The sequence below is a fragment of the Brugia malayi genome (genome assembly GCF_000002995.4).
Source record: "Brugia malayi strain FR3 genome assembly, contig: Bm_v4_Chr3_scaffold_001, whole genome shotgun sequence".
Classification (NCBI taxonomy): domain Eukaryota; kingdom Metazoa; phylum Nematoda; class Chromadorea; order Rhabditida; family Onchocercidae; genus Brugia; species Brugia malayi.
This window is the reverse complement of record NW_025062477.1, coordinates 4,861,062-4,887,282: the sequence shown is the minus strand read 5'-3', so window position 1 is coordinate 4,887,282 and position 26,221 is coordinate 4,861,062. Positions and strand designations below refer to the sequence as shown.

Sequence of the window (26,221 nt, the reverse complement as noted above, 5' to 3'; positions counted from 1 at the left end):
TTAGTATTTTCAAACCGGAAATTCTTCCTACCATTGCTCTTTCAATCTTAATTTAATTTTTGTTAGCAATTTTGTTTTTGAATTTATTGCACATTTGATTAAACCAATTATGAATAATGGTTTCTTTTTAAATGAATAAAATTCTGCAGAAAACAAAAAGTTTTATTGCAACAATTTAAAGCAAATTCAATACACCAATTACACATTAATTACACGCAAATCAAAGATTGATATCATAAGAATTATTAAAAATTGTAATTGTAATAAGATATGTCACATTATATTGAATGTTTAGTAAGGAATATCATAAATATTGGGTATGTCACATCATTAAATCATTATAGTTGTTATGAAAAAAAGAAAGGAAGAAGTAAATTTGACAAAAAAGGTATATGTTTAAGATGAAAGAAATTTTGCTCATAAATAAAAGCTTAATTATTCCGAAAAATACTTGTTTTGAAAGATAAGAATAGCTTTTTAATGCTCGTTTTAGCGTATTTAAATACTACATACAAAAATTTAATCCAAGCAAATTTTTGTATCGTAGTAATATTTTTCTTTTAGGTAGAATATTAAAAAAAGAAAGAAGCAAAATTATCTTTGTAAATAGAAAATTATTAAAAGAATTCAGCAAAAATGTATGACAAAAATGAAAACACCCGTGGGATGAGTTAGTTGCATAGTGATGTCACTATGATTCAGGACTAATGTTGAAATTGCATAACGGTTTAGTGCTATGCTAAGAATTTTTTAGGAAACAATTGGATGGTGAGTTTTGGTTAGGGTTATCTGTTCATTTCTCTGTGCATTGCTATATTTCATTACTTTCATAATTGATAAATTTGTTAGAATCCATTGCGTATTGATAATATTAAGTTAATTAATTTCTTACTTTTAATCATTTTCTCATTCCTTGTACTCAAGGAAAGGACGGAAATTTGTATAGTTGTTAGCTGAATGGAACAATTCTGACTTCGTATAGTAAGTATATTGTACGATATAATTTAATTATCATTTGGATAAGATTATTTGTAATTCGATTCCTTTCTTTATTGTAAAGTGAATAAGATTTAGTTGTTTAAGTTATGATCTATCCAACGCAAATAACTTCCTTTGCAATGATCTATTAGGAATGCAGTAGTGCACTCCCTTCTGCTTCATTGTTGTCAATTCTCATGGGGTTGTCTCCCTCCATTCATCGGTAATAAGTCATTATTAGCTTTTAATCAGTTATAATACTGAAGCGAAGATAGGTGACCTGATGGTCATTTCTTTTTTATCCTTTCATTAGATTAGTACATTTTGTCTTGTTTTGTTTTTTGTTAATTTTCATTTTTAGATATTTCAAGTTTTTAATAACTTGCTAATTTTAACACGTAAAAGGAATAAACGTTTAAAAAAATTCGTTGCTTTTATTTTTTGGTGTTTAAATGATTTTCCAGAAGTCATATAAAATGACAGAATCACCTGCAATTGACTTTGACGTGTTATTTTACGATCATTTAATCAAAGAAGAACCAAAATTGGTAAATAAAGTGTTCAGTGCGCAACGACGAGATGAATTAGAAAAGAGACGAGTAAGTCTTTATGGTTCTAAATTTTTCCCCTTTAATTTTTCATTCTATTTCTTTTTGAATTGTTTAGCTAGTACAAACACTTCACAGTATCTTATCATGTACTGAGAGATTCACAGACTGTTGTTGCAAACTCTTTGATTAAAAGCTGCTGATATGTCTTTATTTTCCAGCGGTCATCTGGTAATTTTAAGCCGCTTAAAGAGGTTGTAAAGGAGTATAATAAAATTGTATGTCGAAAACGTAGCGCGAATGGTATTATCAGTAATTCACCAATTGTTAAGAAAGCTCTAAGACAAAATGAAATAGATGATTCAAGCGGTAGCTCAGATAGCGAGGATCCAATCAAGCAGGCTGCGGTATTTTTTTTTTCCATAAACTTTTTGTTTTAAATAATTGAGCATTTTCTAAGTGATTGCTTGAGTTACTCTGCCAGAAAGCTGTAGCGCTTAACACGCCTATAGCTCAGTGGATTTAGTTAGTAAGTAGAAGTCTAGCTGTTGTCGGAGATTGTTGGGACTGCTATCACTGTTACTCGGTAGGTTTGCCAGAACTTTCAGAAGTTCAGAAATTTTAATTGCATTGCTTATAATTTTTTAATGTTTATTGTTTTATTAACTGGAGCATATATAGCTAATTTCAGACGAATATAATCAAGAGTGGAGGAACAAAACGGCCTCCTGTTCCATCATCATCTTCAAGTTCTGATTCTGATATTCCTGTTAGTTTTGCTGCTTTTTCTTCGTAAAGGATGAGAAAAATAATTTAATGATATAGGTGAATAAATTCTTTGATTCTCTAACCATGAATTAGTGGAAATCACTTAGGCGCATCAGAACTAAACGGTTTTGGATCGTTATAGTTTAAGCGGTGCCTTAAATCATATTGTCATTTCAGTAGCCGCAATTAATCTTCCATGATTGCGTAAAGTTTCTGTTTAACGAACATAATTAGTTCAAAGTTTCCTATATATTATAAGGCCAGCCGTAAACCAGTCGAATGGTAGAACTTCGTCACCATCAGATTTAAATTCTGATAGCGATGACAGCGGTAAGATGTCGGTGGTTTGGAATCGTTTTTTTTAAGTCTAAACTTTTATCCTATCTTAAATTTTATGGTCGAAAAAATTGAGTGGGCGTTTTAGGAGTACCATGATTAACATGGATCTCTGTTGGACACTTATCAATAAAGATTTTTTTTTCATGATTTACAAGTTATTTTCAGGGACAAATGATTTCGAAAACAGTTAAATTACCACAAACAAAATTGTCCGGATTCAGTAATTTATTAATCACAACAAAGAAGGACGCGAAAATTGCCAAACTCTCTCCATCGCTTAATCTCTTGACAGCAAAGAAGCAAATTAAAAAGGATAGTTCTAGTTCATCAAGCGGTTCAGATGAGGTTACGAAGGAAGAAATTAAAATCTCATCAACTGCAAAACAAGTTGTATCGAAGAAGGATTCGTCGACAAGTTCTAGCAGTGACGATAGTAATAGTGCTACAAAAAGGAAATTACTACAAAGTAGGCCCGGAAAGCCAGTCAGTGTTTTGTTTAACTCTAATTTGAAGAATAGTGTGGTTCCAGGAAGCTCATCTGACACTAGTACTGATGATAATGATGGTATGGGTTCGAATGTAAAAGGAAAAATTACTGGAGGAGCAGTTTCAGTTGCACCATCTGCTAGTTTAGGAAATGCGGTTGTTGCAAAAAGATTGCCTAAAAGTTCATCTGAGAGCACTTCAAGTGATGATGATGCAGATAAGAGTTCCAGACCATTAGTGCAAGGAAATGTTTTCGAGAAAGCTGTTTCAACTGCGCGAAGCGCTAATGTAAGAAGTGCAGCTGTTGCGAAAAAATCTGAAAGTTCTTCTGATAGCACTTCTAGCAATGATGATGATGCGGACAAAAGCCTAGGACTGAGAAATGGCATTAGGAAAGCAATGCCAGCTACGCTAGGTGCTAATGCGAAAAATATAGTCCCTGCAAAAAAATTGGCTGAAAGTTCATCTGACAGCACTTCAAGTGACGAGGATGATAATACTGATGAGAATGCGAAGCCACTAATGCAGGGAAAAGCTCTGGAGAAAGCAGTTCCAGCAACATTAAGCGGTAATTTAAAGAACACGGCTGTTACGAAGAAACCATCTGAAAGTTCTTCTGACAGCACTTGTAGCAGTGATGATGATGCTGACAAAAGGTTGAGGCCAGGAAATATTCCCAAGAAAGCATTGCCAGCCACGCTAAGTGCTAATGCGAAAAATATAGTTCCTGCAAAAAAAATGGCTGAAAGTTCATCTGACAGCACTTCAAGTGACGAGGATGATAATACAAATAAAAGCGTGAAGCCACCAATGCAGGGGAAAGCAATTCCAGCAACATTAAGCAGTAATTTGAGGAAAGCAGCTATTACGAAAAAATCATCTGAAGCTTCCTCTGACAGCACTTCTAGCAGTGATGATGATGCGGACAAAAGGTTGAGGCCAGGAAATATTCCCAAGAAAGCATTGCCAGCCACGCTAAGTGCTAATGCGAAAAATATAGTTCCTGCAAAAAAATTGGCTGAAAGTTCATCTGACAGCACTTCAAGTGACGATGATGATACAAATGAGAATGCGAAGCCACAAATACAGGGAAAAGCTCTGAGGAAAGAAGTTCCAGCAACATTAAGCAGTAATTTGAGGAAAGCAGCTATTACGAAAAAATCATCTGAAGCTTCCTCTGACAGTACTTCTAGCAGTGATGATGATGCGGACAAAAGGTTGAGGCCAGGAAATGTTCCCAGGAAAGCAGCTCCAGCTACTGTAAGTGCTAATGCGAAAAAAACAATTCCTGCAAAAAAATTGGCTGAAAGTTCATCTGACAGCACTTCAAGTGACGATGATGATGATACAAATGAGAACGCGAAGCCACCAATGCAGGGGAAAGCAGTTCCAGCAACATTAAGCAGTAATTTGAGGAAAGCAGCTATTACGAAAAAATCATCTGAAGCTTCCTCTGACAGTACTTCTAGCAGTGATGATGATGCGGACAAAAGGTTGAGGCCAGGAAATGTTCCCAGGAAAGCAGCTCCAGCTACTGTAAGTGCTAATGCGAAAAAAACAATTCCTGCAAAAAAATTGGCTGAAAGTTCATCTGACAGCACTTCAAGTGACGATGATGATGATACAAATGAGAACGCGAAGCCACCAATGCAGGGGAAAGCAGTTCCAGCAACATTAAGCAGTAATTTGAGGAAAGCAGCTATTACGAAAAAATCATCTGAAGCTTCCTCTGACAGCACTTCTAGCAGTGATGATGATGCGGACAAAAGGTTGAGGCCAGGAAATGTTCCCAAGAAAGCAATACCAGCCACGCTAAGTGCTAATGCGAAAAATATAGTTCCTGCAAAAAAATTGGCTGAAAGTTCATCTGACAGCACTTCAAGTGACGATGATGATGCAAATGAGAATGCGAAGCCACAAATGCAGGGAAAAGCTCTGAGGAAAGAAGTTCTAGCAACATTAAGCAGTAATTTGAGGAAAGCAGCTATTACGAAAAAATCATCTGAAGCTTCCTCTGACAGTACTTCAAGTGACCATGACGGTGTAAATAGAAGTGTGAAGCAATTTGTGCAGGGAAAAGTTCTTGGGAAAAGAGTTGCGGGCACGTTAACTGGTAATTTGGGAAACGCGGCTGTTACGAAGAAGTCATCTGAATTTTCATCTAATAGTAGCGATGATAGTGCAGAAAAGAATCAGAAACAAGACATAAATAAGTCTCTTACAGTCCCGGAAAATGAGAAACTTAATGATTGTGGGAAAATTTTGGATAAGAGGACTTCCAAGATTCTAGCACAAACACCCGCGAAAGCTATGTCTTGCACTGAGAAATTTCGAGTTAAAGAACATTTAGATGATGGCAGTTCGGATTCCGAAAGCGATATTGATAAAACACCGGCTAAAAAAACAAAGTTGCAGGTTCAACACAAAGCAGCAGTGGCAATTCGAAAGAAAGCGGCAGATATGAGCTCATCAGATTCTAGTGACAGTGATAGCAATAATGTAAGGAAGCTAGCGAAAAATACGCAAAAAAAGTCTACCACCGTCTCGAGTAGTGCCATGAAGAGTAACTCGAGTTTTCCGGATTCTGATGAGTTAGACCTTGAGATAACAGGAAAAACTAAGGCAGCAATAGCAGTTAGAGATAAAACCTTTTCAAATGAGAACACATCATCTTCTGATTCCAGCAGTAATAGCCAAGTAAGGAAAGCACAAATTGCAGCCGTTGCACATCTCAAACAGCCAAAAAAATCGTTGCAGCAAGTGGCCGTTCAGTCGGAAGTCAAGTCGAGTTCTGATTCATCTTCAGATTCCGAAACAGTTATTCCTGAAAAAATAGCACGGAAGCAACAACCAGTTAGGCTACAGCATCAGCAGGAAGTGACAAGAAAGCAAAAATTAATGGATGATAGTTCATCTGATGGTAGTTCTTCCGATGATACTGTAGTTAAGACAGCTGAAATGATTAACAAAGCGGGTAGGAGAAAGATTGAAAATTCGTCAGAATTAAGTCTGAGTATAAATAAAATCGCCACCACATCACTTGAACATTTACATCAAAAATCAGCATTAAAACTGTCAAGTAATTCCAAAGTTTCTGTAGAAAGCAATTCCGAAACTTCGTCAGGTTCAGATTCTGATGAAGCTACTTTGAGACCGTCGCAGTTGCAAACTGTAGCAGAGGTGCAGATAAATGGCAAACCTAATGTTACAAAAGATTCTGCTACCTCATCAGATTCAAGCTCAGAGAGCGATATGACTTCAAAGGAAAGAAACGTTGCAGTTATTTGTAAGCAGGCTAATAAAGGAACGTCAAAAGATGTTATCGGATCCACAAAGAAAGCAGCAGCGAAACAGTTTGATCATTCTTTAAGTGGAACTGATGAAGGCAATGGTAAAAGGTCAGCTTCTAAGAGTACCTTCAGACTTTTTTTTTTCTTTTATTAGACTGTAAATTTGTTAGAATTTAAACCAGTATATTTTACTTTGCTATTTCCAGTTTTTCTTCCCAGACATTCGATGTGCTTTTGTTTCAATTTTTTCTCCCTGTAATTTTTTTTTTTCTTTTTTGTGTTTTTTAGGAAAGGTAGTAATACTTTGGGGAAAGCTATCGACACTCTGAAAGCAGATTCGTACGAGGAGGTAATTTCTAAATCTCAAGATGTTTGGTGGATTGTAATTGGTGAAATTAGATTAATAGATTAATTTGAAAATTACTTAATCCTGTTTAAAATCTTGTTTTGTAGTCTTTTATTCTTATTCACATTATAAATTTCTTCAGGACAAAAATAAAAAGAGTCGGAGTCAAAAAAACGCAGATTTAAAGAAGGAAGACAATAACACGGACTTGAAGGATGAAAATGATGATCCGGAGAAGTTTGTATCTGTTCTTTAAATTGTTATAGCAGTGTAACCTAGTAGCAACCACAATCCTATTTAGTAGCATCTTATGGAAAAGTGTAAGAATATTTTTGTTTATGGAAAGGAATTTTGTACAAATTTTTGTCTATGATTGTATTTGCAGAATGGGCAACAATCAGAAAAGTATGGGCAAAAACAATAAAAAACAAAAGGTTTGTTGTAGTTGTAATTTTTATCCTTTAGGTTGAAGTAGCCTAACGAATTTACTGTATTTCTTTCCATTTCGAAGTTGTTTATAAGATCCGAAAAATATTGTAGGTATTGCAGAATGAACCGTTTCGTCGAGTGAAGACTTCGAAGGATGAATTGCATGACAAATTTCGCGATAATTCTTATCGAACAAAAGTAAAATTTTACATTTTTTTTTTCAAGCGAATTTTATAGTTTTCGTATCATTTCACTTCCAACTTTTTCCAGTAAAGGACTGCGGTGATTCACTTATCCATGAAGCATTTGCTTTTTACCTTTACCTCTTTGATTTTCGCATCAAATTAAGGAAATAAAAATTTTTACCTTTTTGGTTGCTTTTATAGCACATATTTGTGGAGTTGGCAGCGAAATATTCGCTATTCTTTAAAGCGATAATTGGTTTATTTGAAGTTTGTTTGATTTTTATATATTCGTTTTTCTTGCTTATAATATTCTGTCCATTTAGACATACGACCAGTGGGGTAGAAAAGCGTATGAAGATATGAAAAATGTACAGGGCAAAGGATTTCGGCATGAAAAAACGAAGAAGAAACGTGGGTGCTACAGTGGTGGTAGTGGTGCAAAGATTGATACCAGCTCTCACTCGATTAAATTTAGTAGTGATACTGATTGAAGAAATATTTCGCGTTGTTGTGATTTTTTGTCAGTCTTATTAGTTAATTTGATATTTTGCACAAAGTTAGCTCTTTTCTATTTCATGTATTTTGTTGAGCAGTTGCTCATTTGTCTATCACTTTTGAAGTTTTTTCTATTTTCCTTACTCTTGTCACTGTTTCTTCTAGCGTTTTTGCTAATGTTGATTAGTTTTGCGATGGGAATGTTAGAGTTGTTGAAAATTGCGGATTTTCTCGCACTGTTATTTTATTGATAAATATATTTTTTTAATTGTAGAACTTTATTGTTTTCCTTCACTTGAAGTTTCGGGTAGACTTCATTCTATCTTCTGTCCTCTCTGGAAGGAAAATTTTTTCGTATTAATATAAAACGTTTAGAAATATAACAAAGGTGTTACTATATGGACATTGTTTTCATTATTAGTTAATGTGCAGTGCAGTTCATAGTCTACACTGTTACGGGTTTGTGCATTTGACGGGGATTTGGAATTGAAATTCGCGGTGTTCAAAGTTATTTTGGTGCTATTATTATATTCAAGGTGGAGAAAGGGTTAGTCTATATTGTAATTGTGACAGGTGCATCGATGTCAAATACGTAAGGGTGGCTTAAATTGATTTCATGATTTGGCTCAAAATTAGCAATGATTTTGCTGGCAAATCACCTGATTTGTTCGGTCTACCAAACGGTTCTAGCTTTTTTTGATATTTAGGTAGTGAAAAATGTAAAGAGAGGATGTGTCGAGGGAGATTACAGTAAAGGTCAGAAATTTTGGCTGTGTAAAACTTCTGTTTTATCTGTGCACTTTTGTACTGAATATTCCTTGGAACAAGAGGTGACGATAAGTTGCAGGGTTCGTAGATCATTGAAGTAAAATGGGAAAATCGAAAGCGCATCCAAACACTGACGTGAAAATAGAAGTTGATGAAGATGTAAAGCCATTGGTAAATGATTTAGCTGATACTAGTGTACTGGGAACGCCGATGTCAGCTAAGGTTGGACAGGTATAACATTTAGCGCATGTTGTTTTGTGGTGAGACAATAGATGAAGAAATCTATTGTAATCATAACTTAAATAATAGTCAGCTGATATGTACAGGAATTACAATATTTTGTGTTTTCATAATATTAATCAGTTGTGGTAAAAATTGCATGCAAGAAAAAGTAAGATTTGATCTATGATGTTTTGGCTGACCATTAGTTTCCATTGCTTGTGGCATTTTGAGTTTGAGTTAGTATCCAATGTTTCAAATTTATAATTTCATATGCGGAACTAGTTTTCTGCGTTACAAATTAGCTCCGATTTGAATTTCAGGATGAGTATGAAGAACTTTGTACTATGGTTAATGCTATTGCCCAACCACTTGCTCCAAGAAAAGTGGCAAAGAAAATTTACAAACTGATAAAGAAGGTACCAATTTTACTTTTTTTTTTTGATTTTTGTTTTTGTTTTTTGTTTTTTTTTTATCTTTTTTAACTTGTCCTACATAATTCATGCTGAAAAATATTTATGATTTCAAAAATCTTTTTTTAGGCTTCTAAAGATAAGCAATATTTGAGGCAAGGGATGTGCGACGTACAAAAAGCTTTGAGAAGGAATGAAACTGGTATCGTTGTGCTTGCAGGTAGGATCTTTCAGCCTGAGCATTTCATTCCGTTGTTTAAATCGTATGACATGCACCATGGCCACATATTATGATTGACATTGATCTCCGAAATAAGATTATTCGTCTTCTGATATTAATTTTACATTAGGAAAAAAAAAAGATATAAGCAAAAAACATTTTCAACGTCTCTGAATTCCGAAAACTTTGAACAAACAGTTGTTTACTCAAACTTTTTCTGGACTCGGATGCGTCAAAAATATTCTCGAAAACGAGTTCAAATCCTCACTTTGAAAAGATAAAATCTGTTTATAGGTAATGTATCACCAATAGATGTTTATTCACATATCCCATGCATATGTGAGGAAAAAGATATTCCATATATATTTACACCATCGCGCGAGCATCTCGGATTGGCTACTGGTAGGATTTTGGTATTCGACCATTAATTTGAATTTAACTTTAAGTTCTACTTCATCAGCAAAAATTATCAAGCTATTTTGCGGTAACAATTTCAATTTACCATGGAAATTATTTTACATATCTTCCAGTGCTAAGTGTCTGGTCAGTTTTCATTCGTCGCTAAACTGTGAGGTAGTTTAACTTCGTGGTTTGTTTAAATAAACTTATGGCTTGTTCTATTTCGTAGACAACATACCATTCTTAGACGAACTTATTTCTTGGTAGGATCGTTTGGGTTTGCTTTCCTGCTACCACCTGATGTAGTGTTTCAGGTCACAAAAGGGCTGCTATACTACTTCTCATAAAAGAACATGAAGATTACGCAGATTTGTTCCATGAAGTATCTGAATTAATTAAGAGGATCGCACCTGATATTTAACGCAGAAATTATAATTACTTTTGCTGGAAATTGTTGCGCCTTGTTATTGTGGTATGTTGTATAAAGATCTCTACGTTTTTTCGTGCATTATTTACCTGCTTCAGTGAAACTGATAATAATTATGGCGAAGATAGTTTTTGCGTAACTTCATCTAGTTGTCTGGAGTTTAAATCAATAACAGCAGTTATCGAGCACTGGAACTGTTCGGTTGGAAAAAAATGATGACCTCTTGTTTCAATATATTGGTGTTCCAAAGGCGGACTTAAGAATGAACAAGGAAGTGACGCTTTATCATGCCACGTATTCTAAATAAAGTTGAATAAGGAAGTTTCCTATTGACATATCCATCACTAAGTGAAGGGGTTAAGTCACACACGTTTGACTTATGTGTCTTAGCGCTTTTCTATCACTTTTTTAATAATCTGAATGAGTGAACAACGATTTCAATTATTCCTTCTGCTTTGGGATTCCGTCTTCTTTTGTAACTAGGATTGTGGTTAGGGTAGAATCGAAGCAATAACATGTAAGTTAATCACGTGTGGGAGTATTAACATTAGGTTTCTACACTTTATGTAGGCAGGAATAATAAGACTGGCTGAATGAATAAATTTGTGAAAATGAGCAAAAATGAACAATTGAAAATAATTTGAGAAAAATATCTGCATGCAAGTAAATGATAGGGTGGGATTATATTTCACATGTAGTAACTAATAATAATGAGGAAAAGGTCATAGTTATTTATTACTGGCAATTAATACAAAGAAGAAAGACACGTAACACGTACCGGAATTCCTCTTATTTAATTATATAAGTTAAAAAAGAAAAAAAAGGAAATGCAGGGAATGGAAATTTCATGTAATTTTTTCAATGATTATATTTTGGGGATTATATAGTTTGATTCTTAATTAAATAGATGAAATCAACCAAAAAAGAATATTCATCTACTGAAGAAATATGTTTTTCACAGTGTTTTTCCTTTTTTTCCATTCCGTATAACACCATCATCACTGATAAATCTTTCAAAAAGAAAAAATTCACTACTTTTATAAGGTTCTGATGGTGTTTGTTGAATATTACATTCAAAATAGCAGCAGACCTGTAAAAGTTCATTTTACCATCACAAATAGTTAACAGAAAAAAAATAGAAAACTGAGAATCGAAGAAAAAGAAATTGGCGAGATTACTTGTATTGTAAGCGATTGGTTACAATTTATTTCGTCTTTTCTTCATCGCATTTTTTTTTTTTAATTTTATTTTTGATAAAATCACTGTTAAGCAACTGCATTAATATTAAACAACTCTTATTAAATTGTATACACAAAAGCAATGCAACAACAACAAAAAAAAAAAAAAAACAACTTATTATATATTCAAATTATAACAGCAATTATCGTATAATCACAATTCGTTCTTTAATAATAGTAATGCGCAACGGCTAAAAAAGTTACAGCGTCCAGCGAAAAGTTAATTTTCTCGAAAAAATTTTTTCCACCAATCATCCAGTTTTTTGATGCTTTCGAAATGTCTTCCTTAGTAGTTTTATCCGACAGAATTGAGCCATATAATTTCCTGGTAGCTCTTAAGCTACTTTCGAATTAATATGCGTTTTTTAATTATCAACTAAATTTTTTGAAGCAGTTAAATTTTTTGGAAGAATCCCTAAAAATTCCGATTGTTCTAAAACTCTAAAAAAGTTTATTAGAATGCCAGCTGAAATATATATATATATATATATATATATATATATATATATATATATATATATAAGATAATGTTTCCAAAGCATTTCGAAAACACCTGAAAAACTGAACTTTTTAGATAGCACAAAAAACTTTCTGCGGACGCTTAAACCCGCCTGTTACAGCAATTATTTCTGAAATGCGTAGAAAACGCCACTCTCAATTTCACAGCAACATTCGATATCGTACGTCAAAGTGCTTTTATATAAAAAGTGGTTCGAATAATTTGAGAGTAGATCCATGATATTCTTGTTGGTTAAGTTTAATTTTCTGTTTCCGGAATGCCATAATACAGCAGATGCCATATTTATAACATCGTACATAGATTACGAATACGTTGTCTTGCACGACGCAACGGCGCTGAACGGCTTGGACGGGAATGCTCACCAGGTGGTAAATCTGCAACTGATAATTTATCCTTGTTGATCAGTAAATGAAGAAGCATAAATTTAAATTATGCTAACGCATACAATTACATAACATAATTAAATTCATTAATTAAACAATCAGAAAACATGATAATAACCTTATCATGCGACGAAATCAAGTTAAAAATTTAATACACATCACTAATTTTATCATATATCATTTAATGTGCTATTTTTCCTTCGTTTTTTTTTTTTTTTTTTTTTTTTTTTTTTTATCAAATGCTGATACACGAATGCTTAAATAATACGTGCCCATATGAAAAAAACACTTGAAATTCCGAAAAATATTTGAACAAATGAATACTTGTACTAATACACTATGAAATGATTTTTTTTGAAAAAACCTTACTGATACAAAAAATATTTTACTTATTATATAGAAAAAAATAATAAGTCCAAATAAAAAAATAAATTGTAATATTAAAAAACTATCTTGATTTTAGTTGGATATGGAATAATCCTAGAAATTCCGAAGAAAGTGAAAAAAATTGAAATTAATTAGATAAACTAGTGCTTAATAAGTTGTGCATATAAATTATTTTGAACTTTTTGAAAAAAAATCCACTCGAAATTCGAAAAAAAAATTGTAATACTAGTATTACAGTTGACGCAATACATTCATAACAATCGTATCCCTTTCATAGATATAAATTATTTTGAAATTCAAGATATTTGGTATAATTGATTGTGATCTTTTCTCAGATACCATATATCGCATTTATGGTAAGAGATCAGGAAAAAAGAGTGGAAAAAATTGATGTTACCTTGTGTTTCTATCTTTGGCGCTGGCAATATCGATGCGCACGAACATTCATCAGCTCCATCTTCTATCATTGGTAAATCGTTTATCAGTGAAATAATAGGTATTTCTTCAAGGTTAGATTTCTGATAGTGCAAAGCTTCTTGTTTGGTACCTAAAAATGAACAAACATCTCAAAATTATGGATTCTGAAATAGAAAATTCGTTATAGGTTTTGAAATTAACTATGAAAATATATCAAACAGTCATATTATTAAAAATAAGATAAATGATGAATTATGCTAGCATTAGTGTTTAAAAAAAAATTTGGCGATGAAAAAATGATTCCAATTTTTATTTAAACTAACAAAATTCATTGAATTAAACCTTACGTCTCACGTATTGGTCATTGTATGGTGAATAAGCATTTTGATCTGTAACTGAAAATTTTGGCGAACCTTCTACGGTCCACTTATTACGCTCTCCTGTCCAATACTCATAACGTGGTGGAGTTGAGGGACGTGGCAAATCATAGCGAACAGGATTACGTCGTATCTGTTGAGCAATAAAAGTAGTCAAAAGTGAATTATTAATTTGTTGAACAATAACAGCAACATTTTCTATCAATTTGAATTTAAGAAATATTCGTGCATTTCAATTTTTCTTTTTTAGAGCAAAGTGTAAAAAAACAAAATTATGTCAAACTGATTTCAAAAACTAACTTTTGTTTCAGTGCTGGTATAATATGTAGAGGGTAAAGATGAGGTTTCATATCGAGCACGCTGCATACGTAAATCACCTCCTACTGCAACGCCGGCATATGTTCGAGGCAATGTACTGCTCTCAAAAATAGCTTTGTCCTGATGGGCATAAGCCGAAACTTCGGGAGGTGGTGGTGGTGGTCGGTACTGACGTCGATATGTTGCAAGATGAGAAGACGAAGTTGGATGTGGTCGGCGACGTTCAATAGAGATGCGTTTTTTATAAGAGATAGATGTTGTCTCACTGACCGTTGTCCAGTGTAGGTTAGCTGTTGGAGAGACCTTGCGTGTTCTTATTTTAGTGGGACATACTGAGAAATCTCGGGTGCTTTGTCGAATGTCAACTGGTTCCAGCGGTTGGATCTCGAACATATTACGCTCCTCCCAACTAGCGTCCGATGCTAAGTCGATGCCGATATCGGCACTAAGATCACGGCATGGCTTTGATTGACGTTCAGAACGTCGTCCGATCCAGTAGTCTACTTCACGAGTTTTGCGATGATAATTTAAATCATGTGGTATTGACGCCATTTCGGCGCGTCTGATGTCTGAAATTTCATCATAGCGCCTGCTTTTGGACAATTCCGGAACCTTCGGGACAGGATGTGCAATACCTACTGGTAATGGCCGTCCACTTGCACTTCTGCTACTGATGGATACATCAAAATTAGACAATTTCTGTTCCGACTTTAAAAGCGTGGTGGGTGGTTCCAACGGATGACATACTAAGCGTTCACTACCAGTATGAGTAGATACAGAAGGAGAAACCAAAGGCTTCACATTATCAGAGTGAAGCACGCTTTCATGAAAATAACTATCCTTGAACGACGGATAACGTAGAGACTCAAACTTAGCATCGGATAGTTCATCCCGCCGACCAAAAAAGTGGAGAGGTGATTCGCCGAGCGTAATATCTGATCGACCAGAATGATAAACATTCACAAACTGTTGCAAAGGAAGACACTCAACATCACGCGACAAAGGCAGATGAGATAAAGGACCGACGCACGTTTCCAAAACAGGGTAATCAGAAAGGATTACCTTCCTTCCTGAAAAAGCTGATATCGCATCAGCAGGAACAAAATCATCCTTTTCAACATTTTCAACAGTTGCAAACATATCCGAACGACCGCTGTGATAGACAGTAACCAAATGTTCGATTGGTTCGCTTTCCACATCGGGTATCCGATAAGTTGAATCAATTGGACCTTCATAGGCTTCCATAACAGGGTAGTCCAGGTATGTGTCGCCCTTTTTGAAGAGTCCGGTAATTATCTTGGCAGTAACAATCGGTTTTTCTTCCATTGGCATTTCTTCAACCGGTATTTCAGTAGGTATTTCAACAATTTTTGTTACTGGTTCATCGGATCGCCCACTGTGATACACGCTAACATACTGTTGCAGTGGTTCGCCTTCTACATCTGATGCAAGGCTTGTTGAAGCCAATGGTCCATCATATGGGCCAGATGTTGGATAATCCAGATGAGCAGGACCTCTTTTGAAAAGACCGGTAATTTTTGCACCAAGTGCTTGAGCAGCATCTGTGAAAACTTCACCCACATCCACGGTAGGTTTCTTTTCTTCACTCGGTACAAATTCATCTGAACGACCGCTGTGATAGACAGTAACCAAATGTTCGATTGGTTCGCTTTCCACATCGGGTATCCGATAAGTTGAATCAATTGGACCTTCATAGGCTTCCATAACAGGGTAGTCCAGGTATGTGTCGCCCTTTTTGAAGAGTCCGGTAATTATTTTGGCAGCAACAATTGGTTTCTCTTCTACAGGTACCTCTGTAATTTGTGTTGGCGTTAACAGTTCATCGGATCGCCCACTGTGATACACGCTAACATACTGTTGCAGTGGTTCGCCTTCTACATCTGATGCAAGGCTTGTTGAAGCCAATGGTCCATCATATGGGCCAGATGTTGGATAATCCAGATGAGCAGGACCTCTTTTGAAAAGACCGGTAATTTTTGCACCAAGTGCTTGAGCAGCATCTGTGAAAACTTCACCCACATCCACGGTAGGTTTCTTTTCTTCACTCGGTACAAATTCATCTGAACGACCGCTGTGATAGACAGTAACCAAATGTTCGATTGGTTCGCTTTCCACATCGGGTATCCGATAAGTTGAATCAATTGGACCTTCATAGGCTTCCATAACAGGGTAGTCCAGGTATGTGTCGCCCTTTTTGAAGAGTCCGGTAATTATTTTGGCAGCAACAATTGGTTTCTCTTCTACAGGTACCTCTGTAATTTGTGTTGGCGTTAACAGTTCATCGGATCGCCCACTGTGATACACGCTAACATACTGTTGCAGTGGTTCGCCTTCTACATCTGATGCAAGGCTTGTTGAAGCCAATGGTCCATCATATGGGCCAGATGTTGGATAATCCAGATGAGCAGGACCTCTTTTGAAAAGACCGGTAATTTTTGCACCAAGTGCTTGAGCAGCATCTGTGAAAACTTCACCCACATCCACGGTAGGTTTCTTTTCTTCACTCGGTACAAATTCATCTGAACGACCGCTGTGATAGACAGTAACCAAATGTTCGATTGGTTCGCTTTCCACATCGGGTATCCGATAAGTTGAATCAATTGGACCTTCATAGGCTTCCATAACAGGGTAGTCCAGGTATGTGTCGCCCTTTTTGAAGAGTCCGGTAATTATCTTGGCAGTAACAATCGGTTTTTCTTCCATTGGCATTTCTTCAACCGGTATTTCAGTAGGTATTTCAACAATTTTTGTTACTGGTTCATCGGATCGCCCACTGTGATACACGCTAACATACTGTTGCAGTGGTTCGCCTTCTACATCTGATGCAAGGCTTGTTGAAGCCAATGGTCCATCATATGGGCCAGATGTTGGATAATCCAGATGAGCAGGACCTCTTTTGAAAAGACCGGTAATTTTTGCACCAAGTGCTTGAGCAGCATCTGTGAAAACTTCACCCACATCCACGGTAGGTTTCTTTTCTTCACTCGGTACAAATTCATCTGAACGACCGCTGTGATAGACAGTAACCAAATGTTCGATTGGTTCGCTTTCCACATCGGGTATCCGATAAGTTGAATCAATTGGACCTTCATAGGCTTCCATAACAGGGTAGTCCAGGTATGTGTCGCCCTTTTTGAAGAGTCCGGTAATTATCTTGGCAGCAACAATTGGTTTCTCTTCTACAGGTACCTCTGTAATTTGTGTTGGCGTTAACAGTTCATCGGATCGCCCACTGTGATACACGCTAACATACTGTTGCAGTGGTTCGCCTTCTACATCTGATGCAAGGCTTGTTGAAGCCAATGGTCCATCATATGGGCCAGATGTTGGATAATCCAGATGAGCAGGACCTCTTTTGAAAAGACCGGTAATTTTTGCACCAAGTGCTTGAGCAGCATCTGTGAAAACTTCACCCACATCCACGGTAGGTTTCTTTTCTTCACTCGGTACAAATTCATCTGAACGACCGCTGTGATAGACAGTAACCAAATGTTCGATTGGTTCGCTTTCCACATCGGGTATCCGATAAGTTGAATCAATTGGACCTTCATAGGCTTCCATAACAGGGTAGTCCAGGTATGTGTCGCCCTTTTTGAAGAGTCCGGTAATTATCTTGGCAGTAACAATCGGTTTTTCTTCCATTGGCATTTCTTCAACCGGTATTTCAGTAGGTATTTCAACAATTTTTGTTACTGGTTCATCGGATCGCCCACTGTGATACACGCTAACATACTGTTGCAGTGGTTCGCCTTCTACATCTGATGCAAGGCTTGTTGAAGCCAATGGTCCATCATATGGGCCAGATGTTGGATAATCCAGATGAGCAGGACCTCTTTTGAAAAGACCGGTAATTTTTGCACCAAGTGCTTGAGCAGCATCTGTGAAAACTTCACCCACATCCACGGTAGGTTTCTTTTCTTCACTCGGTACAAATTCATCTGAACGACCGCTGTGATAGACAGTAACCAAATGTTCGATTGGTTCGCTTTCCACATCGGGTATCCGATAAGTTGAATCAATTGGACCTTCATAGGCTTCCATAACAGGGTAGTCCAGGTATGTGTCGCCCTTTTTGAAGAGTCCGGTAATTATTTTGGCAGCAACAATCGGTTTTTCTTCCATTGGCATTTCTTCAACCGGTATTTCAGTAGGTATTTCAACAATTTTTGTTACTGGTTCATCGGATCGCCCACTGTGATACACGCTAACATACTGTTGCAGTGGTTCGCCTTCTACATCTGATGCAAGGCTTGTTGAAGCCAATGGTCCATCATATGGGCCAGATGTTGGATAATCCAGATGAGCAGGACCTCTTTTGAAAAGACCGGTAATTTTTGCACCAAGTGCTTGAGCAGCATCTGTGAAAACTTCACCCACATCCACGGTAGGTTTCTTTTCTTCACTCGGTACAAATTCATCTGAACGACCGCTGTGATAGACAGTAACCAAATGTTCGATTGGTTCGCTTTCCACATCGGGTATCCGATAAGTTGAATCAATTGGACCTTCATAGGCTTCCATAACAGGGTAGTCCAGGTATGTGTCGCCCTTTTTGAAGAGTCCGGTAATTATCTTGGCAGTAACAATCGGTTTTTCTTCCATTGGCATTTCTTCAACCGGTATTTCAGTAGGTATTTCAACAATTTTTGTTACTGGTTCATCGGATCGCCCACTGTGATACACGCTAACATACTGTTGCAGTGGTTCGCCTTCTACATCTGATGCAAGGCTTGTTGAAGCCAATGGTCCATCATATGGGCCAGATGTTGGATAATCCAGATGAGCAGGACCTCTTTTGAAAAGACCGGTAATTTTTGCACCAAGTGCTTGAGCAGCATCTGTGAAAACTTCACCCACATCCACGGTAGGTTTCTTTTCTTCACTCGGTACAAATTCATCTGAACGACCGCTGTGATAGACAGTAACCAAATGTTCGATTGGTTCGCTTTCCACATCGGGTATCCGATAAGTTGAATCAATTGGACCTTCATAGGCTTCCATAACAGGGTAGTCCAGGTATGTGTCGCCCTTTTTGAAGAGTCCGGTAATTATCTTGGCAGTAACAATCGGTTTTTCTTCCATTGGCATTTCTTCAACCGGTATTTCAGTAGGTATTTCAACAATTTTTGTTACTGGTTCATCGGATCGCCCACTGTGATACACGCTAACATACTGTTGCAGTGGTTCGCCTTCTACATCTGATGCAAGGCTTGTTGAAGCCAATGGTCCATCATATGGGCCAGATGTTGGATAATCCAGATGAGCAGGACCTCTTTTGAAAAGACCGGTAATTTTTGCACCAAGTGCTTGAGCAGCATCTGTGAAAACTTCACCCACATCCACGGTAGGTTTCTTTTCTTCACTCGGTACAAATTCATCTGAACGACCGCTGTGATAGACAGTAACCAAATGTTCGATTGGTTCGCTTTCCACATCGGGTATCCGATAAGTTGAATCAATTGGACCTTCATAGGCTTCCATAACAGGGTAGTCCAGGTATGTGTCGCCCTTTTTGAAGAGTCCGGTAATTATTTTGGCAGCAACAATTGGTTTCTCTTCTACAGGTACCTCTGTAATTTGTGTTGGCGTTAACAGTTCATCGGATCGCCCACTGTGATACACGCTAACATACTGTTGCAGTGGTTCGCCTTCTACATCTGATGCAAGGCTTGTTGAAGCCAATGGTCCATCATATGGGCCAGATGTTGGATAATCCAGATGAGCAGGACCTCTTTTGAAAAGACCGGTAATTTTTGCACCAAGTGCTTGAGCAGCATCTGTGAAAACTTCACCCACATCCACGGTAGGTTTCTTTTCTTCACTCGGTACAAATTCATCTGAACGACCGCTGTGATAGACAGTAACCAAATGTTCGATTGGTTCGCTTTCCACATCGGGTATCCGATAAGTTGAATCAATTGGACCTTCATAGGCTTCCATAACAGGGTAGTCCAGGTATGTGTCGCCCTTTTTGAAGAGTCCGGTAATTATCTTGGCAGTAACAATCGGTTTTTCTTCCATTGGCATTTCTTCAACCGGTATTTCAGTAGGTATTTCAACAATTTTTGTTACTGGTTCATCGGATCGCCCACTGTGATACACGCTAACATACTGTTGCAGTGGTTCGCCTTCTACATCTGATGCAAGGCTTGTTGAAGCCAATGGTCCATCATATGGGCCAGATGTTGGATAATCCAGATGAGCAGGACCTCTTTTGAAAAGACCGGTAATTTTTGCACCAAGTGCTTGAGCAGCATCTGTGAAAACTTCACCCACATCCACGGTAGGTTTCTTTTCTTCACTCGGTACAAATTCATCTGAACGACCGCTGTGATAGACAGTAACCAAATGTTCGATTGGTTCGCTTTCCACATCGGGTATCCGATAAGTTGAATCAATTGGACCTTCATAGGCTTCCATAACAGGGTAGTCCAGGTATGTGTCGCCCTTTTTGAAGAGTCCGGTAATTATCTTGGCAGTAACAATCGGTTTTTCTTCCATTGGCATTTCTTCAACCGGTATTTCAGTAGGTATTTCAACAATTTTTGTTACTGGTTCATCGGATCGCCCACTGTGATACACGCTAACATACTGTTGCAGTGGTTCGCCTTCTACATCTGATGCAAGGCTTGTTGAAGCCAATGGTCCATCATATGGGCCAGATGTTGGATAATCCAGATGAGCAGGACCTCTTTTGAAAAGACCGGTAATTTTTGCACCAAGTGCTTGAGCAGCATCTGTGAAAACTTCACCCACATCCACGGTAGGTTTCTTTTCTTCACTCGGTACAAATTCATCTGAACGACCGCTGTGATAGACAGTAACCAAATGTTCGATTGGTTCGCTTTCCACATCGGGTATCCGATAAGTTGAATCAATTGGACCTTCATAGGCTTCCATAACAGGGTAGTCCAGGTATGTGTCGCCCTTTTTGAAGAGTCCAGTGATTACCTTGGCAGTAATAACCGATTTTTTTTGTCTTTTGTCTTCAGTTGTTTTCATATCTTTTCTCTCTGCCTTGGTTTGTTCCAGCTCTTCTTCCACTTTGCACTCATTAAACTGTTGCCTTTGTTTTTTTGCTTTCTGTAATGTTTCTGATTGGCTTTCCTGACGGTTCCATGAATAATCATCTGCTTCTATTCGAAATGGTTCGGAGAAGCGAACTGTATAAGTCGATTTCAATCTTCTTGGAGACTCTATCTGCCAGGGTGCGCTTTGTGTTTCTTGCTGAACATGCCCTGTTTTTGCGTCGGTATATACTGTGTGCTCCCCATCAATAGATGCTGTTTTATATGCTCCAGAGAGTTTAGCAACTACAGTTGAAATTTCCCTACTTATTCTTTCCTCCTCAGGAACCGGATTTCCTGGTGATACTCCATTGTGATATAAAGCCACGTGCCGGTGGATTGGTTCTTGATTTATTTCAGTACTCCGACTAGTAGATGCAATAGTTCCTTCAAAAGCGTCATGGTCGTCATACCTATCACTGTATCCTTCTTTATTTAGTGCATCAATTTCTGCATTCGATATTTTTTCTATGCTTGGCGAATGTTTTTGACTGGATGGTAGGTCAATATCGATCATCTTAACTACGTAATCTGCTGTATCAGCTGTTCGTGTGGGTGAATCCTTCTTACCTACCACTACGTAGAGGTGCTCTTTCTCCTTCGTAGATGATTCTGCAACCAAATCTTCGAAATCGACAACTTCATAGTCTAACGGAAAATCCAACGTTATTTGTGTATTTCCTGATACCGTTTTCTCTTCCGTTTCAACTTTTAATTCTTCCTCAGTGTCGTCGATTTCGATAACGCTATATGTTGTTGTCGTTGTCGTTGTCATCATCGTCCTTACTTCTTTCGTTTCCGTCGTTTTCGGCACAATATATAAACCCGTATAAAGTGGGGTTCCATTAGCGTCTATACCGCTAATAATTGGTATGCTGTGAGATTCGCTTGTTATTGTTGTTGTTGCAAAATACCTTTCACTTCGACCTACAAACCGTATCAGTAATATTTGGTTAAATTATTATGAAACATTTTCGAAAATGGATTTCTATCATAAACGAATTTTTTTTTTCTTATAGTCAGCTAATAATTGATGCGCTTCTAAATATTCCAGAATTTCTTTAATTATTATTTTAAAATGTATTCCATTTCAAAAATTTTAATTTGTTTATTTTTTTTTGTTTATTATATATATTTTATAATTTGTTTAAAGATATATCTCATACTAAAAAAACTGTATCTTTTCTACATACCTACTGCAAAATTTGCATTCTACATCATTTATTTACATCAACAAAGAAAAGAAAACAATAATCCTACCCCTCTTTATAATTTATTTTAATAGACAGGAACTGATATGCTAGCGTGTATAAGTTTGCAATGTTAACCTATTGGCGTTAAGACGTCCACAGGTGTTTCAAAACTGAGTGGTAGTGGGATCATTTGTACACGTTCCGTAGTAGTTACTGTCCGTGAACTAAATGACTGCGTTGATCCGGTTTCATCGTCTCGCCGCGGTGAAAGCTCGGTACGCTGTCGACGGGTTACGGACCATATTGGGCTATGTACATTTTCACCTCAAGTTTGGTAGTCATAGAAAATTGAAGGGAATGGTAAAAGTTTACTAACAAAGCAAAGATAATTTACCTGTTATCAATATCAAATATAGAATTATAGTTCACTCCTTTCACTCCTTTTCTTTAATTTTCTTTAATGTAGTTCACTTCTTTTCTTTAATTAAATTTTAGTTCTAAATTTCTTGCACGCAACGGCAAAGTTACACTAAAAAAAGATAAAATAAAATAGAATTCTAGCATAAGCTGAAATCATTCGTCAGTAAAATATAAGTTAATCTATAAATATCAGTAAACTGGTAGTGAAATGACATATGGCAATGTAAATAGATGAAAAGTTTTAAATAAACATTGAAATTAATTGTGCATCATAAAATCTTCCATTTAAAACCAAAGTAAATTCATGCAAAACCATATCAAATAATATGTAGACGGATGAATGTGTCAGTTGAAAGCAGTAAAGAATTATCACTGATTAAGATTTGTAATCTCATTTCTTTAAGAAATTCGTTCTCAAAAATTGTTGCAATTAAAAGATCAACATAAAATATATGACTAATAAATTTACCTAATTCTACAAAAAAGCTACGAAAAAAAAAGAGCAAAAAGAAGTAATACCTGAGCTCTGTGGAGTCTTCGACTTCTTGTCTTTAGGCATGAATCCTCTGCAAAATATTATGGTGTAATCAATTAAATTACTCACTTTAGCAACAAACGAAAAAAGCAGTTTTAAATTAGGAACGCTTACTTTTTAAATTATTCAAAATTTTAGTCAAAAAAATATAGAACATATGATCGAAACAATTCGTATACAGTTTAAAATTTGGTTTAGATTCCAGTGAATTTTATTTGACTTAGATTTCTATTGGAACTCGACGGATACTAATTAATACTAACATGCGAATAAGATATAATAATTTTGCTGATATTATGATAAAATTCGATGGTGATATAAGTTGACAAATATTAATGATAATTTTCGGAGATGATGATTTTAAAGTGACAAAGTACTCATAAATTATAAATGCAATTAATCTGTTTATATTTGCGCTTTGTTTTCCTAACAGTACTTTAATTGAACTATAAATAAATAGAACTATAAGATGAAACTTTATTGAAACTGTTTTATTCCGGAAGCAAGCTAATCATTTGATGTTTGTTCTTTGTAATTTTTTAAGGAAAACAGAGGAGAAAGAAACAAAGTGATTTAGCTGGAACTATTATTTGCATCACCAATATTAAAATACTGAATTTTAATTTGCATCTTTTATTTTTATTATTTCCATCACCGATATTAAATATACTGAATTTTTTCAAGGAAGTATATATATTTAATATCTGTGCGCATTCATAAATTAAGGTAAACTTATTTTTCCAAATAATCCAAAACATTTCATTCGTTTATAATTGCATAAAATTTTTATACACAAAATTAAATAGGGGAGATGAGATTAATTAATATTACTTACTGCTATTGCATGTCAGTAGTGGAACAGTGAGATGAAATTATAAAATGCTTCACTGATGATCATTTCATTATCAGTAATTTTTAAGGAACATTAATCATTGCAAAAGAGGGAAGCGCATAATATACAAAAATATCATTAACATTATTTAGTTAAACATTGATATAATTCACCATTATTTAGTTAAACATTGATATCATTCACCACTAATTAAGCAACAGTCAAAATCATTAACAGTTTTTAATCAGAAATATTACAAAAAAAATGAAAAGCGAATAAAAAACAGGAATACTACGAAGCTAACAAATTTAATTGAAGCTAGTTAAAAATCATTAATCATCCAAAAAAGGAAAAATGAAAATTATCGACAATTTGAAAAACTGATTAATATTAAATATTTGAACTATTTTCAAGGATGTGTGATATATGCAGTGGATTACCTCACCACTAAATGACAAAAGTACATGGGATGTATGATTATTAAATCGTTTACAATCTAATTGTTTACAGTTATAATGATGTTTGGTTGAAATAGATCAAATGATAAATTCGTAAAATCATAAGTTTTTTGCTTTGTTATTATGCCAATCTTTCATAATATATTATGTCAAGCTTCTGTTTATTCTGCTTACAACTTTTTAGTCATATATTTACGTAACTTTAAAATGTACCACAAATTTATGGTTCTTCATTCCACGAAAAGAAACAATCTACGAAGTTCACTGAAGATACTGGAAAATTTTTCACATTCATCAAAAAATGTTACTTATTTTCACTGTATGGAATAAAACAAATGTCATGAGAGTCATAAAATTGTTGTAGATTCTGAAGATTTCTTCAACTTCATCAAAAATCATTAACATACAGTTAAGAAATAAGAAAAGACATCGTCGCTGTTTTTCTTCTAAATAGTAAATTTATTAGTGGATATCACTGAAATAACGTGATAAATTTTTTAAAAAAAGTACTAAAGTTTTATAAAATTACCAGAAATTAATTAATTCAAAGAACAATTGCAACTAAAAATCACTGAAGTAAAAATTAAGAAAAGACATCTCAAGCTGATTTTCTTCGTGCTAAATCAACTTATGTTTAATTATGCATGCGATAAATTAATGATAATATTAATAATAAACAGTCATTGAAGACTACGGATCGAATTAAGTAGTTAGGAAAAGAAACTGGAACAAAGGGAAATCAATCAATCATCAAAAGATTTCTCTCTCTTGTCCTCACTCTGTCCTCTTGTGTACAAAGATATGGAGGAAGTTTATGCTTTATACATGTTCAAAGAAGTATTATGCAATAATTTAGGAATTAAACACCTTCTCGTTAATGATAAATATTTGATAGAAACCGCAAGCTAAGATTAAGAAAATTTCAAATGATTTCAATGTTACTTGTAATTTACCAATTATACCTGTCATTAAAATGATGGAATAGAATCAATGTGACAGATAACTACGCCAACATAAAAGTAATAAATAAAAATCAAATCTGTTTAACACGAATGAACAAGAGAGGGAAAGAAAGACTACCTGAGCAGTTACTAAATACATGAAAAGTAGTGAGATAGTAAGCAGAAGAAATAATGAATGAAGTAAGTTTAAAATGACCTATTTGTTTTTGATTTGATTGCTTCTTGATAATTAATCACGTTAATCGCATAAAAGAACAGATTTTGTTGAAAAAACTTCTTTCAGATTTCCATTATTCGTATATTAATTATTAATGATTAATGATTAATTATTGTCATTGTTTATTTATTATTACTATCATCATTATTATTGTTGTTATTATTATTTGCTATTAACTTATTATTATTATATGAATTATTATTTACTACTATTATTATCATTGTTATTATTGTTATTATTACTATTATTACCACTATTATTATTTGTCATTATTACTATTATTATCACTATCATTATTTATTATTATTACTAAGAAAATATTACTGTAATTATATGATGCATGCATGTTGTTTTTGAAATATGATATAAACAAAGAGAAAAAAGTGAAATTAAAAAAAATGATATTGACTGCTACTAAAGCAGCAATAAGAATATGATGCCCTTTTTCCTCTTTTTTCTTCCCATGATTACATTTCTTAAGTGCAGACTAAAATTCTTTTTTTAAAAAAAATTTGTAGCATGGCAAAAATTCGTGATTTACGTAATGGAAGTAAAGCCATCTAGCA

The 26,221-nt window shown here is 35.3% G+C and overlaps 3 protein-coding genes across 4 annotated transcripts; 2 read left to right on the top strand and 1 right to left on the bottom strand.

The window, feature by feature from the left end:
• Window positions 1–1,454: 1,454 nt before the first annotated feature.
• On the top strand, window positions 1,455–7,860 carry Bma-dao-5 (SRP40, C-terminal domain containing protein; the record flags this gene model as incomplete). 2 transcript variants are annotated; one of them, XM_001896555.2, is made up of 9 exons in its annotated part: window positions 1,455–1,577; window positions 1,748–1,933; window positions 2,218–2,295; window positions 2,799–6,517; window positions 6,698–6,758; window positions 6,898–6,992; window positions 7,141–7,189; window positions 7,305–7,382; window positions 7,693–7,860. In XM_001896555.2, the coding sequence occupies 9 exons, from the start codon at window positions 1,455–1,457 to the stop codon at window positions 7,858–7,860; spliced, it is 4,557 nt and encodes a 1,518-aa protein (XP_001896590.2). The 2 variants fall into 2 exon arrangements, with proteins under 2 accessions (XP_001896590.2, XP_042935942.1); XM_043080008.1 differs by having other exon boundaries at window positions 7,296–7,382.
• Window positions 7,861–8,734: 874 nt separating this feature from the next.
• Bm14022 (Ribosomal protein L7Ae containing protein) lies at window positions 8,735–10,304 on the top strand (the record flags this gene model as incomplete). Its single annotated transcript, XM_001896554.2, has 5 exons — window positions 8,735–8,863; window positions 9,175–9,270; window positions 9,394–9,484; window positions 9,779–9,886; window positions 10,198–10,304. 5 exons carry the CDS (start codon window positions 8,735–8,737, stop codon window positions 10,302–10,304), a joined length of 531 nt encoding a protein of 176 aa, XP_001896589.1.
• A 2,046-nt stretch (window positions 10,305–12,350) lies between these two features.
• On the bottom strand, window positions 12,351–23,210 carry Bm9044 (Uncharacterized protein; the record flags this gene model as incomplete). The annotated part of the gene is made up of 6 exons (XM_043080007.1): window positions 12,351–12,442; window positions 13,236–13,385; window positions 13,603–13,765; window positions 13,933–21,965; window positions 22,367–22,555; window positions 23,171–23,210. 6 exons carry the CDS (start codon window positions 23,208–23,210, stop codon window positions 12,351–12,353), a joined length of 8,667 nt encoding a protein of 2,888 aa, XP_042935941.1.
• Window positions 23,211–26,221: the final 3,011 nt, after the last annotated feature.